Raw genomic sequence first — 18851 nt, forward strand, 5'->3', positions numbered from 1 at the left:
TTATGTAGGCGCACTTTATATGTAAGGGTAATCTGTGGACCTGATGTTTTTTCGGTCGTTGTTATATATTGCCCTCTGGTGAGTTATCCATGCTTTGCTTAACCACGCTGTTTAAAAGCCATCTTATGCAAAGGCTACAATTTCTTTTTTACAGAGCTTTTAGCTTTATTTAAACAAATACGGTACATCTCGAATTTATTATAGTGTTTGTTCACATGCTTGTTGAAGCGTTAACACTTAAGGAGTCATATACGTGGGGTGCATCTGGTAAACGCCCTCCCTAGTAAATTGCTTTTCTTTTGTGTGAGCCTCCCATTTGAGGCGATTTTCAGTGTGCTGTTTGTTGCTAGTTCGTCCACTTGACTGGTGCCGTGTGCTCTCCAGTCTACATTGGCTTGGTGCATCCCTCTTGTATACATGAATGAGACATCAGGATTTGTTTCAGTTTATAAGAAAGGTTGTTGCTTCCCGTTAAGTGACAATGTGGTGAAGTGGGTTTTTTTTGGGACTATACTATCGGTTTTAGTTTTATTTATAGTTACATTGCTAACAAACAGCTATTGCGACCTGTCAAATGTCCAGCTGGCTTTCCTCTAATGAAGTATTTAGGCTCCCAAAACCAGGGAGTTCAGTACACAGAACTTTGTAGCTTAATGGTTTTGGTTGTTAGCTAGAATCTGTAGGTCCTGGCGGATATCGGTTTTCGGCCACAATTTTGTTCACAGGAACTCTGCAATGTTTAATGGGACATGTATTCGTAAATTTAGCTGGAAAGTTTTTATAGAACAAGCATCTCCAATGCAATAGGTCTCACATTTTCAAAACTTTGACCTGATGGGATTATAAATGACAATGCCTTTTATTATTGAAGGTATTGTGATTTACAAAGCTCAAAATCTCCCAAAGGTGAGACCTATTGCATTGGAAATGCTTTTTTTATTATTATTATTTATTGCATTTTACAAAGCATAGTCTGCAATATCACAGCAGGTTTTCTAGTATAACTGACATGCAAAAAAATAGAACGAAGTCATAAACAAAAAAACTAACTGGGCGAGATAAAACCCCTCTTCATATTTGGCCATGTTACTACATCACCAGATTGTAAGTTGCTTATACCATCTATATTAGGTGCAGTGCATATTATATTAGTTTGTGGGTGAACAGATCACAAATTGAACAAGCAGAACCCTCAGAACTTAAGGGATTTAAGGCCTTAATAAAAACCATTTGTTGCATTATAATCGAATGAAGGGCGTAGCAGGTGTGCGACTGCTGTTAGATGACCAGCTCAAGTGCTTCCCTCCTTTCGGCTCCCCGGTCTCTTTTCCAATCAGATATTGCTGGTATAATCCCCAAAAGCCCTTGAGGCGACATTGTGGTGGAAGTAGCTCACTAGATGCGTCAGATTGTGTGTTACAATAAAGCATATCTACATTCCAATCTACGCTTGGCTAGCAGCACTCCCATCACTACCGGTTTCCTATAGGTGGCTACTATCTACCTGTCCTAACCAAACAGTGCGACCAGTGGGTTGGACACCAAGTGCTGTCCAGTGACTTCCGTCAGTACTAAAAAGACCTTCTCTGAAAATGCCAGGACACAAGGACACATACAAGCCACATGGAAGAACCCAGCGTCTTACTCCCCACACCTGTCACATTTCGCAGTGTCTCGCAGACAATAGCGATGCAATCTGCTAGGAGTGTAGTACACCCGGTTATTATATTTAAAATGTGTTAAACAATGCTTGCCATTCAGGGACACCCACCTCGTCGCCTCGCAGCAGTATGACCAGCACATATCGTCTATTAGCATTTCAAGGTCCCTCTGCCATTCTTGTCTGGCCCTGTGTAGTTGTGCTTTCCTGGGTTCCTGAGCAGAGGAATATAATGCAGTTATTTGCTTTGCAGGGGAATCAGCACGCATAATATGTGTAAGCGCAGGGAATGTAATGGGTTCCTGCAGGTCATCTCAAAGTAATTCCTGCCATACATGTCGAGCCATGAGATATTGAAACAGATCCAATGGTGAGAGTCCCGGTGTTCCCTCGGTTAGGTCCTCCCAACTACGAGCTAACCCATCTTGAAAAAAGTCGCCCAGTGTGAGTAGGCATATGAGCTTCATTAAGCGGAGCACATTCTTTTCCCCACTCGTTGGGAACCAGGTGCACCAGTCCAGCGGAATTAGTGGAGAGTAAATGAGCGTATCTGCTTGGGCATCTAGAAGTCTAAGCCACGCATGCGTGGTGGAATTGAAAGAGTCCAGGATGCCATGTCGTCTAATGGGGGGCTTGAAAAGGATCTGTGGGAGTGTAAGAGGGTCTGCAGCGTCTCTCAATGAACATATGAGGCAAGTCTTCTGGGCCGTGTAACCAGTTGTATGCTTGGGAGGCCTGTGCCACCGTGTAGTATAATTCTAGGTCTGGCCCTCCCAGTCCCCCAGTCGAGTACGAGTGGGTAAGAGTGTCCCATCTAAACCTCGGCTGTTTCCCGGCCCAGGCAAGTTTGATTTGGAGTGGGCGCAGATTTTCAAACACAGTGCATGGCAGCAGTATGGAGATGTTAACAAATAGAAATAAAAATCGGGGTAAAATCACCATCTTCATCAGGGAGATGCGCCCTATCAAGTAGAGAGGGAGCCTAATCCACCTATTAATGCCATCCTCTATCCTCGAAATCGTCGTCCCATAAATCTGTGCTATCACTACAGCAGGGTCACTGTGGATTTGTGTCCCAAGGTATCAGACTGGGTCTGACATCCATTGCATAGGAAAGTCTATCTTAGCAGGGGTGGTTGTTTGAGTTGAAGGGAACAGAGATTTCGTCCAGTTAATTTTAAGCCCGAATAGTCTCCCAAACGGTACCACCTCTGCCAAAACAGGGTTGAGATGCGTCTTGGGGTCCTGGACATATAGAAGGGTATCATCTGCATATGCCGAAATTATTAACTGGTATCTTGGGAATCGTAGCCCTCTAGGTTTGTAGTATTCCCGCAGAGCGCAGGCCAAAGGCTCAGCTACCAGTGCATATAGGAGGGGGGACAACGGACAGCCCTGGCGAGTCCTCCATGAGATGGCTAAAGGGGCTGTGACCGTCCTGCCCAGTCGTATCCTAGCCGTAGGCAGGGTGTTCAGTGTCATGACCAATTTGATAAAGATTTCCCCCACTCCAATTCTTCTTAACACCCCTCTTATGAATGCCCACTCAACAGTCGGCATCCAAGAAGTCTGCAGCAGCCTTGACTCCTGGGTCTGGTCTTTAAAGAATACTGAATATAGTTCGCAAATTTAAGTTGATATTGCGATCAGGCACAAACCCTGCTTGCTGTTGGCCCATTACAAGTGGTACCAGTGGGGCTAAACGGTTGGCAAATATTTTGGCGTATATCTTGGTATCAACGTTCAATAATGATAGGGGTCTGTAAGAGGAACAGGCTTCAGGCAGCTTCCCCGGCTCCAGCAGCATGATTCTCAAAGCCTCTCTCATGGAGGGAGGCATTGTTTCGGCCTAAACCATGTTTTCATATAGTGATATTAGATGAGGGATCAATTGGTCTTTGAAAGGCCCTGTAGAATGAAACTGTGAGCCCATCCTTGCCCGGGGCACTGCAAGCATGCATAGGCTTAATCGCTGCTTTAATCTCGCTCGCGGTAAGCGGGGCCAAGGTATCCTCTGTGAGTGTTTGTCAGCCATGTCATCTGGATGTGCTCAAATAGTCTTGGATAACGTTGTCCTCTGAGAGGGACTGGGAGGTGTAGAGTTGGGAGCAGTACCTATGGAATCGATTTGCAATGTCTTCTCGGTCATATCGTGGGAGACCATCTTCGCCAAGGATTTCCATTACAGTGTCTATTTTCCACTTGGCCCGTAATAAGGCTGCAAAGGTGGCGCCTGGTCGTTTCCCTTCCCTGTAGACCCTTGCCGTAGCGTATTAGCCCAGGTGTTTGACTTCCCTGTCTGCCGTGTCCTAGAATTCCTCAAGTGCTACTTTAATATCACCCAAAGTGTTTGCATCACCTGTCTATTGAAAAGCTTGTTCAAGAGTAAAATCTCTTTCTCCACTTTAGACAATTGGTCCCTCAGTGACAAAATCACTCCTGCGTGTTTAGCAATGATTATCCCCCGGACGTACACTTTAAATGCCTCCCAAACAGTAGTGAAACTGACTACCGACCCTATATTTTTTTCAAAGAATACCTCTATTGCGTTTGCAATCTCTGCAGTGAATACAGGGTCCATCAATGAGTAAGGAGGAAACCTCCATAGAAATGCCGGGCTGGTCTACGGGAGCATTTAAAGTCCAGTTGTACAGGAGCGTGGTATGAATAAGTGCACAGGTGGAGGTCACACGCATCGACCTGTGCGAGCAGACTCTTGGACATGAGCCAATAATCAATTAGAGTGTGTATGTCATGGGGGGCAGAGTAGTGTGTAAACCCTGCCACCTCAGGGAAATACTGCCTCCAAACATCCATCAGGTCTAAACCACACCTTAGGCGGAGCGGCGGCGGCTGGGACCCTTGGAACGATCTTTAAGTGGGACTAGGATGCAATTGAGATCCCCTTCCACTATGATTGGGATATCTTTGTCCCGCATCAGATTAACTCAGAGTTTAGGATAGAAGTGCAGGTCATCGCAGTTGGGTCCATACACGTTCACTAACCTAACAGATAACCCATCGTTCTGGCAACGTACAATAACATATCTGCCATTTGGATCTGCCTCCATTGCATGCGCTAGAATTCCTGACTTGGGGTTCACCCATACTAGTACAACTCTAGCATGTTAAGTGAAACCAGCTGCATGGACCTCTTACTGAAAGAGCTTTTGCATCAACATGTTACTCTGGAGTGGTAGGTGGGTCTCTTGTAATAGGGCCACATCAATTGAATGCCTCGTTAAATACTCTACAACTCTCCTGATCTTTCTGTGATCATTCAAACCCATTACATTCCATGTTAAAAAGCACACTGTACTACCCATTACTGAAAAAGCTGCAAGCTACACTGTGCTCGCGACGGTATACACTTGAGGCCCTGCCCATGGTGATTGCATCCAATTTGTTCATAGTATTACATAGTTGACAATTTTCATGAATGTCTCGCCAACCAAACAACCTCCCTCCCCCACCCACGCTATGCAAACCTCCACTACGCATAGTTGAGAACCACCCCGTCCCACCCAATAAATACCCTCATCCTTGGGGTGAAAATTAGAAATTATACCAAAACAAAGTACAGCCCAAAAACAATCCCGGTGTGGAGCACACTGTGGGGCAGATGTCGCCTGGCTCAGTTCCGTATTTGTTCTGGCCGGCAAAGTGGCTCTTGTAATAAAGATAGTAAAACTTAGAATAGGTATCCTTGCCAAGCTATACCTTTAGGTGTAACCTCCTGCACATATCGTTCTCAGGAAAGATTCTATAGTGAAGACGAACAGTGGCAGTTAATGATAAAGAAGCGGTACAATGCACATTATAACTTACAAATTACCATACATTATGCGCGTTGTCCTAAAATATCAAGCTAAGAGATAAGGAACCAACAGCGGTCTTGTTCACTTCTGCGGACCGTAGCCCCAGTCAATTAGTTCAAACCCGCAACCCAGCAGGTGGGCCTGCCTCATTTCCGTGAGTATCAATGTCGTAGAGAGCACTGAGCAACTGAGTAGGTCAATGTCTTATTCTTTCCCATGTGTAGTCTTGTCTTCACTGCCTGACCGAGGACTATTCTTGGAGAGACCGGTGCCCCGTCATTTTATAAACCGCATCACCTGAGATGGGTCCGTGAAGATGTGTGACTTTCCATCTGCTGTAACTCGCAACTTGGCTGGGTACAACATGTAGTCTAATTGCAGATCTCAAAGCTTTCTCTTGACTAGCGCAAAGAAACGTCTTGCATCCTGCACGCGCTGTGTAAAATCTTAATAAAGGGACACTGCCATCCCCTCGCATTGAAGATCTCTCAATTCTCTGGCTTTGCAGAGAGCACTGTCTCGATCCTTGTAATTGAGAAGTCGTGCTATAATCGGGTGTAGCGGTTCTCACGGTACAGGCCTGGGAACCAGCGATCGGTGTACCCGCACAACCACGAAGATGGTAGAAAAACAGTCTCTGCCTAGCAGTGTGGTAAATAGATGCTCGACAAAGAGCTCCATGTTGGGGATATTTGTGGGCTCCGCAATGCCCACAAACCACGGGTTACTCCACCTTGAGTGAGCCTCCAAGTTCCCTGCCCTGGACAATCCGCAATTGTTTCTCAATGGTGGTATGCTAAAGGGATGTAGAATTCAAGGTGTCTTCTGCGTCAGAGGCAAGCTTTTCGACTGTGTTGAGGCATTCAGCATGCTTGTCTAGCCTTTTGGACATCCTGTCCATCCGAAAGGTTAATGCATCAATTTTCCCCATCGATTTCCTTCAGACTATGTTGCATGGCGGCCAGAATTTGCTTTAAGTCTGAGTCTTGGGGAGGGTCGCCAGACTCCAAGCCCAACTCAGATGCGTTTTTTCCTGGTCGTGTTGCCTTTGCGACTTCCTTGGCTCAAACTGCAATTTGGTTTGCAACTTCTCGGTTTTCCCTATGGCCCGTCCTAGTCGTCGGTTGCTAGTGGTGTTATCACAGCAGTAAGGCAGAGGCACCCCTCAGGTCATCTATTAAGCAAAGTGTAAGCTGGCTCCCCTCTCCCGCTCAGTCTTTAAATTCTGTGGTGGCTCTGTTGTGGTTATGTCTCTGATTGCACTGGCTTTGACTCCCTGAGTAGCGGTAGGCAAGTAGGAATGGTGACTATCCCCAACTGGAGACGGCAACACAGGTAGGTGGCTATAGGTGGTCACCTCACCAGGGGTGCAAGGATCGACGTAGGGGCCTTCCAGCAGTCCCAGTTCTAGGCCGCTGACATGTCCGAAGTATATCAGCAAGCTCAACCGGGGGCCAGCAATTTCGGTGCGACGGCAGCTATTGGGGGAACAACTGGGGCTGTGGGACCACAGCAGCTCTCACCTGCGTTATCGTGGGAGGGCAGCGACCAGCAGCGCTCTTGGCGCTCAAGTTCCGGGCAGTGTTCGCTCCCCTGGCACTCGCATGGGCCCAGAGCGGGCCATGGCGCATTCTGGAGACACCGCGTGGCCGGCGACTCGCCAAGGGGCAGTGTCGGAGCATTCCACTCGCGGGCCGGTTCCACAGGTACCAGCTGGCGAGCAGCCCCTCACCACTTGGCCTAGCACCGGTCACAGTGCGCCGACAGGCCGCACTCAGCAGTCTCTTGGGTAATGGCGCCGGGCACATAGCACGGAGGCCTCGATTCGGCCCGTAGGTATTTCAAGCTTTTCAGGACCATGAGGGACCTCGCAAACGGTTTTCGGGGCTCCGCTTCTCTGTGCCTTAATTTTGTGGTGAGGATGCAAGTATTTGATCAGGAAAATTAAGGTTAGGTGGCCGGTTACGGAGGAGCGACCCTAACTTGCGGCCATCTTAGAGCCAGGCAAGCTCTGCCCCCATTGGTGACATTTAACTTACTAGCCCTAGGTTCCTCTTGCACCATGTACTAGGTTAAATAAACCAATCAGGTTTTAGCCAATTGAACACATATTTTAGGGATCAGAGCACATGCACTGGAGCCTGGCCAGCATAGCCCAGTGCAATAAAGGAAAAGAAAACAGCAGCATCAGTCCACAATCTTGGAGGGTGATCATACAAAAAGAGGTCTTTTCCTACAGATAGTAAGCCCTACACAAATGTTACAATACAATGATGTTCTACTCACATCATCTTTGCTGGAGTTCCCCAGTTTGCTTCTGTTGAAGCAGAAGTCCATGCAGCCATATTGAAGAGGGTTAAAACAGTTCAATCATCAGTATTGTTTTAAATCCGCCTAACTTGCGCTTTGTGCTTTTTATTGTGAAATCAACAGTAGAGTGGCATATCCGCAGTTTATCTTGAAGCCACGGACAACAGATCAAATCATGTTGAGTGCAATCCTGTTGCAGCACCTATGAAACCCAGAAAATCCACACCCTAGGGCATGAACTCTGTCAAGTGACTATTAATATCATGGTGGTTACTGGAAAGTTACTAATCTGAGTGAAAGTAAAGCAAGATGACATTGATAGAATCGTGGGGCTGATGTAGGCTGAAGTGTTATCAGCAAATTAAAGCAAAAGTGGAGTAGGTTATTCTTATAAGAATTTAAATTCTATGTTTATATTCGACATCTTTGAAACAGTGGTCCTTCTCTCCAGCCCTGTTCTATATACCCAGATAAACTTTACTGCTTAAATACTAAGTTTCACTTTCAAAAGCTTAACTCTTTCACTGCAAAGGTATTGGCACGTGCTAACGCCCCACCTTTTTTCAAAAACATTGATGTCAGGTTTAAAACATTTTTGCCTCTTTGGCCTTTATGCACCAATACAACATATTCATACTTCATGGCTATGTATCAAAGCAATTTCTGAGTCAATGTGGCGTTGCACCGTTAAGATCTAATGAAAAATGTAGATTAGGTTTCATTTTATGACAAATTTGCTTAATGCAATATTTTGTAGCCTTTCTCAAATGGAATGTCAACCAAGGAAATGTTGACTGAATCTTGAATATTCATCTCTATGTGGGTTTTTCTAGAGGGTCTGGTCTACACAATCAGTTATGTGATATTTGTGCAGATTACTGATTTATGGCAGAACCAGTGACGACTGACATAAAACCCGCAGCTTTGGGGAAAGTATAAAAACGATGTACAATCAAAGGTACAATACAGATCTCCCTTGCCTTAACTGGCTGAGAGGAGAAGGATGAACATGAATTTTGTCAGATGTTCAGCAATTTTTCCCTCAAACAAGTTAAATCCCTGCAGTCTGCCTCTCAGTAGAACATATCCCTGCCAAGGATGTTCCCACATCTCTTGTTATCATAGGCTTCTTCAGTGTGGGGGTATCAGATGCATAGGTTTTCAGTGGGCTTGTGATGCCTTCAGGTGATAAACAGTGCAGTACATTTGTGCATTTTCGAAACCAACTGAAGGCTGTGTTTCCGTCACAGGTATCACCTTCGGGAAGTAAGAAAACCTACCACAACCATATATTTTTCAACATCTACATTTCCTAAGCTTTCTGTCGCTGGGTGCCAGACAACCCTCACCCCGGTAGGCTGACCAGAACAACGTATCAAACATGACATCTGTCATATTTTCCGCAATCATTCCCAAAAAAACATAGTAAATTCCTTCCGCCTTACTCAAGCAGAACATCTCTCTGCCAAGGTTTTACTCACATCAGTGTTCCCTTGGGTCTTCCGAGTGTCGCTATATCAGACATGCATGGTTATTAAATGGGTCCACACACATGACATCATAGAATGTTTTTGATATGGGGAGTGCCCATGGGGAAGACTGCAGTATCTGGGCACAGGGACGTCTAGCGCCCGAGAAACCTACCAACTTGACGTTTCTGAATACTAGAGACGCAGGCAAATTCAGGGTAAAATGGCCTACATACATCTCTTATTTTATTACTAAACACATCAGTGGCACTAGGTATAAACAATTATTTAAACCCCAAAACCATAATCAGTATTGAGCTAACAACTGTTATTCCATTAAATACCAATAAAGTGCCGAGGAGCATGGCTGGATCCAACAAACGTTCCCAGGCCCGGGGTCGCTGTGGCATTGTCTTGGGGCACATATTCCTCTGACTGAGAACATGCTTGTAAATCTTGACACCACCAGGAAAAGACGGGTAGGTTTGGAGTGCGGACCACTGACAAAGAGTTTGACGGGGCCCGAGTGAGTCAGTTGGCGTCAGAACAGCCACTTGCACCCCTTGAGAGAACCGAGGGAAACTGTGGCAGGCAGTTTTACAAACGGGCAGCATCGAGCAACGACGGCAGAGAGACCACGGAGGACCACAGCTAAGGACATGCTTGGCAGCTAAGGGGCAGAGAGCAGTGATGGAGCAGGGTGGTGACGCCAGGAGAGGGAGAACAGAAAGAAAGAGGGTGGGCCGTGTGGTGACGCCATTCAATATACATGAACATAGGAAGAGGCCCGTGGAGGATTCTGAATGACAACCATCTTTAGTAAGGGAGGTGCTGCCTTTTATCCATGTAGGACTCCTTATCAGTCGGCTACAGTTTTGTATTAATCTGCACTTGACAGAACGTTTCCATTACTACTGCTTTATTTTAATGTTACTGTTTTGATTTTGGCGCTATGCTCACTAATTTACTACTGAGTACATGATAGGAGACACAAGACTGCATTACTTATTGGGGGAAGCAGGAAAGAGTTAAGAATACCATGCTTTACCGGGATGTGCTTACATTTAACTTTCGATCTATTACTAACGCTGCTTTTCTTTTGATTCTATATCTACGGACTCCCTGGGGCCACAACTGCAAAACCCTACAGTTAAATGATTTAGTAATGCAGATTGAAGTCGGACATTTCGCATCTGTGAATGCCTAAACCGAAGACTACGCGCTAGAACTTTTTCTTAAGGCAGAAGCAAGCACATCTAAGGCTGCAACACATCCCAAAGACATGGCGGATATGTCCTCCTACACACTTGCTTCCTTCCACCAAAGGCTCGATCATACAGACTCCAAAGCGCGGGAAGTTGAAGAGATTGGACAGTATGCCAGATTGGAGCCCAGATATCCAGTCATTAAAACAAAGGGGAACAGATCTGGAGGATAGAAGTCACGGAGATAATGAATGGATCACAGGCGTACCGAAGAAATTTGAAGGGGGTGATAGGTCAGCCCTCCTCTGTGAATTTCTTCTGACCCTTTTGAAAGTAACCTTTTACCCCCTGCTAACACTGAGCTCACAGAAAGAGGATTCATGTCGCTTCCTTACCAATTTTAACCTCACTCAATTCTCGCTTGCTTCTTGCATCATCAGCCAGCCCGCAAAGTCATTAATGCACAAAGAGACACAGCTCCCAATCGATAAATATTTCTCTTATCAGATTTTTCACAATACTTTCCTAAAGAGGAATAGGTTCTCCCTCAGACCTCGATTGTTTATGTGAAGGAAAATGTTACTTACCCAGTAAGCATCTGTTTGTGGCATGTATTGTGGAGATTCACATGCTTAGCATAATTCCGCCATCTAGTGCTGGGCTTGGATGTGTAAAAGTTGTTTTTCTTCAAAGAAGTCTTTCAAGTCACAAGGTATAATGATTCCTCCTCTTGCTTGCAATGCGCATGGTCCTCAACTCTATTGTTAGATTGTTTTCCACACTGCAGGTGAGGATGGAGTGTGAAGGATAATGTATCTAGTGTGATGACCATGCAAAAATAATGTAATATATAGGTAACTGCAACCAATATAGGTTTCTGGGGAATAGGATGGGCACATGTGAATCTATAGCACTACACGCCAAAACAAATCAGTAACATTTTCCGTTTGAGGCATGTGTGGCTGTACATACACAAGCTTAGCGTAGACTGAAAAGCAGTTCTACTCCATAAGAGTTGGCTAACCTGTGGGGGTTGCAGTTGTTTGAAATAATGTACAGAGAACAGCTTGGCCCACATTAGCTTCTTGACAGGCCATGACATCTACACAGTAATGCTTTGTAAATGTTTGCGGTGTAGACCATGTAGGTACTTTACAAATGTCAGCTAAAAGTATGTTTCCTAAGAAGGCCATTGCAGCTTCTTTTTTGCCAGTAGAGAGAGCTTTTGGAGGGATAGGTAGTGTTCTCTTAACTTTAGCATAACAAGTTTGGATGCATTTGACAATCCAGCATGAAATGCCCGATTTACTACTCATTCTTCGGGAATCGGTGAAAACACACAGGTCTTCAGTTCTGATGCAGGTCAATTGGTCCAAGTGTAAACTGTTATTAATGACTTCGAATATGACTTAATCCTCCATAGGAAACTCAATTAAGTGGCTTAAAACAGGTCTCATATGTTGGCGTATACTTCCGCTAAGGCCTTAAAACTATGATGAAAGATAATATTACTCCCATACTAGATAAGGTAATTGATCTACGTTGCAATTGTCTATGTGAAGTAAAACACAGATAGTAATAAAAATGAATGCAATACCAAGGTTTAATTACATTTTTGTAATAGCATTGAGAATACCACTACCTATACTAAGGAAGTTAGACTATATCATGAAAATGTTTGTTTGGTGTGGACGTAAACTGAGACTTTAGTCATCCAAATCACACACCACAATGATCACAGGAGGAATTCATCTACCACATATAGAGAGATACTGGTTGGCTGCCCAGCTGGCAATATATATATATATGCTAAAGACATACAGGGAAATACGTGCATGGGTATACATAGGAAAAATGTATCTGGTACAAAATGTGAATTGGCAATATGTTATACCAATCACATACAAAGCTGACTAGAACACAACTCAATAATCCACGCGTGGAAGAGAGCGCAGAAACTATTAATGGTTCCTGACACTTTGCATTTAAGTGTCCCGTTATGGATATAAAGCAATCAGAGTTGGGGAGGTGGAAATAGATTGAACTTTTTAACAAACAAAATAATAAAATACTTAGAAGAACTGGTTCAGGGTGGCAAAATTATGCCATTCCATTATCTTAGGCAAAAATATATCCTGCCACCCTCACAACTATTGAGGTACCTTCACATTTCTTACAAGCTTAAGGGGATTTTAGAGGTTCATCAATACACACTTGTGACTGCTCCACTCCTACAATATATTAAGAAATGGAATGAGAATAGAGAGACAGTTTCTGGAGTTTACTTGATTTTAGCTGATAATATTTTTTTTCCACATAATAACGCATGAAACCTGAAAAATTGTAGGAAATACGGTTGAGCACGGAAACCCCAGGTGAGGATTGGACCACTATACTTAAGAAACATGATGAAACACAGAGATGGTAGGTTTAAATTCAGCTACTACAAAATCCTAAACCAGCGGATTTGGTCGCTAGCTAAGTTATACAGAGCACATATGGTACAAGACTCTAAATGCGGGTGAAGTAACAGCCAGGACATCGACACTGTGCATATATTGTCTTAGTGTATGTGGCACTCCAATTACTGGTGCGCCATAAGGGATGCGCTTAAAACGGAGATCCATGTAGCCATTCGGTTAAGAGTGAGACTCACCTTACTACATGACACATCCGCTTTATCTTCACTGCCCTTACACACTAAAAGGTGGCTATATTTGACATCAGCAAAAGTGGGGACAATGGAAGATAGGTGTACTAAGATTGTATCAGCATTGGTTGGAGGATATGCACTAAATGGTGGCAACGTATGACAAAATAATCTATAACTTATAACCAGCTACAATGTTTTTATTAGGTGTGGGGCAAATTCTTAAAAGTAAGATAGCTTTTTAACATACTTGGCAAGAGAAATCGCCAGGAACCCCCACACATATGATGTGAAGTTATAAGAGTTGTGGTCAATTTGCTGCATAATTAACAACAGGTCTGTTAGAGGTCTAGTGTGGTACATCAGTGGTAATGGAGCTACTTTGGATGCACAGAATAGCAGAGACTAATTTTATCGCTTGTGATCTAGCACTGTTGGATGAAAAAACACAAAAAGAGGGTTCAAATTGAAATTAATCAAGACATACTTGGCTACTTACCTGGTATGTTACTTGGGTGGGATGGAATGTATACTCAACTAATGTACTAGCTGAGATGTAAGAGCACAGGTATATTACAGCACATGCTGAAGGAAGGGGAAAAACAATCCTGGAACCATACTTGTGTAATAACATTGTATACATAAATGCGTTGAAGTGCAATTGAAATGTTGTACTGAGTTTTGTTAACGTGAGAGATGTGAAAAGTGCCTTTCGATTTGCTTCTAGTTTGAGATTTCATTGATTACAAATTGTTTATCATCTGCATGTACTATTGTGAAGGATTTTCACAATATTCTACATAAATAATTGAAATGAAAATAAATAAACTGCAACAGAAGAAGATAGGACATTGAAGAACAAATACAGCGGATAAGATTACATTTTACCTTCACATCACCATTCAACAGAAATATTTTAATACCATTTGAAGGTTAAAGTAGCAAGTTTTTCACCTTCCACATTGCCACAATAACTGATCCGATCAATTAAAGTCAGAAATAAATTGTATTAATAGGTATATGACAAAACATAGAGTGTCCCAATAAACCCTATTTTTCCAGAAGGTATGATGGGTTTTCTCTACATTTAGATAATAAAACACAATGAACTAACCTTCCCGCCTTGCAGGAAATTAAAATGTGTAGACTAAGTGAAAAGGTACTTGAACTTCCAGGTATCCTCCTAGATATCTGTAAAAAATCCCAAAAGTATCTACATCTAAATAAATCTTAGGTGCAAGGCTATGATGCTTAAGAAACTTTGCCCTGAAAAGCTTGATAAAGATAAGGAGACTTCAGAAAATATTTTAAACAAAGTTTAAAATCAAGTAGTAAAACAGGGTATGAAAAAAGTAGATACATTGGGTTCAGTTATAGATGAGGCCCTATAATTACAGCACATGTAGGAAGGCAGATCTACCATGAACGTGGGGTGGGCGTGGGGGGGGGGGGTGGATAGAAAATATCAGAACTTCACAGTTTGGACAATGATCTGCTGAGGTACTGATGTGGTGTTTATACACTTCTTGTTTGTTATACAGGAAAACAATTTTAAAAAACGTTACAAAAAAAGTGGATACATATATTTTCTTTTCTCTTTAAGATTATGCATTGTACACATTCCATAAATGCTCATTTTCTTAACTTACACAATTTTAAGTTTTTCTGCTTCTCGTAAGAATTCAGACTTTTTTGCTTGATCTGCTTTCTCTTTCCAGTTCTGAACATGAAAATTGCGGTCACCATCAGCAAGGCTAAAACAGCTGTCCTCCTACATTGAACAGGACAATACAATATCAATGAATTTAGTACCATAGGTTTTTAGGCCCCTGTGCAAAGAACATTTTTAAATATTTCAATTTGTGTCTACAAATGTCGATAACTTTGTCCATTACAAGATATCAAAGTACACATACATTCCCATAGTAGAGAGTTTTCTATATAAATTTAAATGATGCAAAATGTGTTTTTTGTCAGAGAAGGATGAGAAACAAATGTGTTTTTTTGCTTGAATTATAAATCACAGCTACATTTTAAAAATAATTATCCTCATGCCTTTAACTTGAAGTCAAATGTTTTAAACTTTAGACACCTTTAAAAAAAAGAAAAAAATCAAAGGGAACAGGTGGAACATTGTGCACTTTTGTACAGTTTTTACATATTTACTACAGTTGGACAGATGTGTACACTGTAAAAAGTGCTTCAAATTTCTCTAATAAATAGTGCTTTCTGTATAGAGCCACATAAAATGTTGTTGTGGAATCTCCTCTCCCACCCACCAACTGTCTTGGACAGCTCAGCATCTGGCCAACATTTCAACTAATAAACAGAAGCTTAGAGTTCTATGATGTAGCATATATGGCAAGCATCTCCCTTATTTACAGAAACATGGAAAATGGCAAACTTTACACATGAAATAAAGAGTGTACAGCACTTTGTAAGATGACATAGAACAAAATATCTTCCACCAAAAGAAAATGCAAACCTTAAATGAAATCCATGCGATGTTACTTGGAAATAAAAATCCACCAGTCTAGCAAGACATGCTTCTTTTTTTTCCTCAAAGTTTTATATAGTGTGAACTTGACCCGAAATCCGGTATCAGAGCGCTTTACCTGAGCACCAGTTGCGTTACATGAGGACACATTCTTTTTTTGTTCAGCACAGGAAGAATAAGTGATTTGCGCAGAATCACAGGATATTGAGCGTCGTTGCAGAGACTCGAACCCGATTCCCCAGATTTGAAGTCCACCGCCCTAACCGTTAGGTTACATCCTCTCCCAATTCAATTTAGAATAAAGTCTTTGATTTGGGTACCTTAGTTCTCAGAACATGTCCCAACTTTAAACTGAATGGTGCATGGTTTTAGGTAAAAGCACGAAATTGTCATTTTGAGCATTGTAGGCACTAAACTGCCATACAGGAAAATGACTGCTGTCGAAATAAGATTTTCATAACTTTTATTTTACATTTGTTCAGTTTCAATGCAATAAAGGTAAAAATGAATATTGATCCTGTAAAAATGTTAGCTCCAAAACTCTTTACAACATTAGACGAACAGTAAGATTTTAAAGAATATGATCATTACCTATGTTATGTAATACAGTAAAAGAAGTAAAGGTTTTAATGACAAACCAAGTTCACAATTTCTAAGAAGCGATTTATTGTTATTGACATATCTAAATGAACTCTTAAGGCCTCAGCCTTACCACTAATATCAAGATTATAAAAATATTTGCCTGCACCAACTGCAAAACGCAGATGCTTGCAGCATAGGCTCTTTGCAACCAATACAACATCGGTTTCTGCAGAACTAATCAGAATTAGATTCCTACCTCCAGCAATCTACAGGATGAGGAAAAATTATTTTGTCAGCTTCCTTGTGGGCGTGGTTCTAGACACTCTGTGGGAGTTGCAGCATCTGTGTATAAACATCTTAGTCTTTACTCTTGTGGGATCTAGCCAACTTGAGTCTAGCATTAATTGACTCTTTCTTGAATACTGTATGCAAGTTGAAGCTGAATTCCTTGCCTTGCATTCAGTTTTGCCCTTCAAACTGGCAGTATGGTTGTCGCTGTGCACGCCCACTGCGCAGATGGGAGAGCCTGTGGTGTGCCTGTGCCTGTGCAGTGAGACACCTTAAATAGACGAACTCCTGCAAAAACATAGGCACCAATCAGTAAAAGTAAAAAATAACAACAAAAAACCCACAACAGTGCCCACAGTTCAGAAGGTCACAGAGGCCACACAGCAGGACACATTTAGTAGGCAGACTCCTGCAAAAACCTAGGCAGCTACAGGCTGCCCAAAATGGCTATGGTAACGTCTATTATTGTTACCCAACCTATATTCATATATATGTATATCATTTATACATTTATCGTTTGTGCATGTATAGACTACAAGAGTGTATACAAAAGATGTGTGTATATTTCTACTTATCTGTACATAAAACCACTAAATTAATCTTCAAAAGGTATATATATATATATATATAAATATATATATATATATATATATATATATATATATATATATATATATATATATATATATATATATATATATATATATATATATATATATATATATATATATATATATATATATATTACCTACTGGCGGTCGCCAGTAGGTAGTTATAGTTAGGACCACGTTTCCATAGGAAAACCTCAACATTCTATTTTGAATAACTTTGGCGCCGGTCGACGAATCCTCGCGAATTTCTCAAAATAGGTGGGGCGCTACGCTCCGCTCCTACCCTGAAAGTCTCGGGGGGATCCGTCAAGCGGGGGCTGAGATAAAAGGGGGGTCCCAAAACGCGTTTTTCCCATGCATTTTTCCATAGGACCTTTAGAACGAGCTACAGCCCGAACGGCTGAACAGAATTACTCAAAATTTGGCAGAGAGGTAGTCCCTAGGTCAAGGAAGTGCCTTTTGTAGGTTTGGTGTAAATCTGTTCAGTAGATTCTGAGAAAATAGCCTTTAAATCAATATATATATCTGAGCCCGCTTACGGTACGCTTACCGTACGCTTACGGTAAGCGTACGGTGGCGTGCGCGAGCGCGATTCTGATTGGCTCTTAGATCTTAGTAAACATTCGAATCGGCCGAAACCAGGAAGCGGCGGCCGCCATTTTCTGTGTTTCACTCTGAAAAAAAAAGAGTGAAAACAAGAAAAGGGGGCAATGAGGAGAGTTACAGACCCCCTTACATTTGTGAGGGGGTCAAAGAAGGACTGTAAAGTACAAAACAAACATTTATTGATTTTTAAAAAAAATCACGGGGTACGCGTACGGTAAGCTTACGGTAAGCGTACGGAAGAAACATGGCGTGCGCGAAGGAGATTCTGATTGGCCCATAGATCTTAGTAAACATTCGAATCGGCCGAAACCAGGAAGCGGCGGCCGCCATTTTGTGTGTTTCACTCAGAAAAAAAACAGAGAAAACAAGGAAAGGGGGCAATGAGGAGAGTTACAGACCCCCTAACATTTGTAAGGGGGTCAAAGAAGGACAGAAAAGTACAAAAAAAACATTTATTGATTTTAAAAAAAATCACGGGGTACGCGTACCGTAAGCTTACGGTAAGCGTACGGTAAAAAAAATAAAAATAAATAAATGAAAAGCAGATTTAAGAGTTTGCTCATCATATGTCCTCCATGTGCGCACGGTGCGCGAAGCGCATCGTGCGTTCATGGCCCATCTAGCGTAATGTGGGCACGCGGTGCGCGAAGCGCACCGCGTGCTCACTGTGCGCGCACGGTGCGCGAAGCGCACCGTGCGCGCATGGAACGAACTGCGTTAAGTGGGCGCGCACGCCACAAATGGCGTAAAGTAACTTAGCATTTAAAAAACCGTACAAATTCACTGAAAAAACCATAGGTTTCACACATGTTATAGTTAGCTGGACATTTTACTGATAAAAAACCAATGAAATTCCCCCGTTATAGTTACTGTAGGCAACTATAACTCACGCGACCGTAATCCTCTGCTGATGACATATGTGTCTTTATGAAAAAAAAATATTTGTAATATATGTATAGCTAAAATTTAATGGAAGAAGACATGGGCAAATAAGTGTCTAAATACAGTATTAGCATCAGCAGAGGATTGCGGTCGCGTGAGTTATAGTTGCCTACAGTAACTATAACGGGGGAATTTCATTGGTTTTTTATCAGTAAAATGTCCAGCTAACTATAACATGTGTGAAACCTCTGGTTTTTTCAGTGAATATATATA

General features: G+C 42.4%; 1 protein-coding gene across 1 annotated transcript in view; it reads right to left on the reverse strand.

Moving 5' to 3' along the window:
- Positions 1–18851, reverse strand: part of CCDC112 (coiled-coil domain containing 112) — a 223433-nt gene that overhangs the window by 115459 nt on the left and 89123 nt on the right. The window contains exon 2 of the mRNA XM_085632622.1: positions 14762–14883. Coding sequence (XP_085488748.1) covers positions 14762–14883 — 122 coding nt within the window. The remainder of the gene's footprint in view (positions 1–14761; positions 14884–18851) is intronic.

This window comes from Triturus cristatus, chromosome 2_1, assembly GCF_964204655.1.
Source record: "Triturus cristatus chromosome 2_1, aTriCri1.1, whole genome shotgun sequence".
Lineage (NCBI taxonomy): Eukaryota > Metazoa > Chordata > Amphibia > Caudata > Salamandridae > Triturus > Triturus cristatus.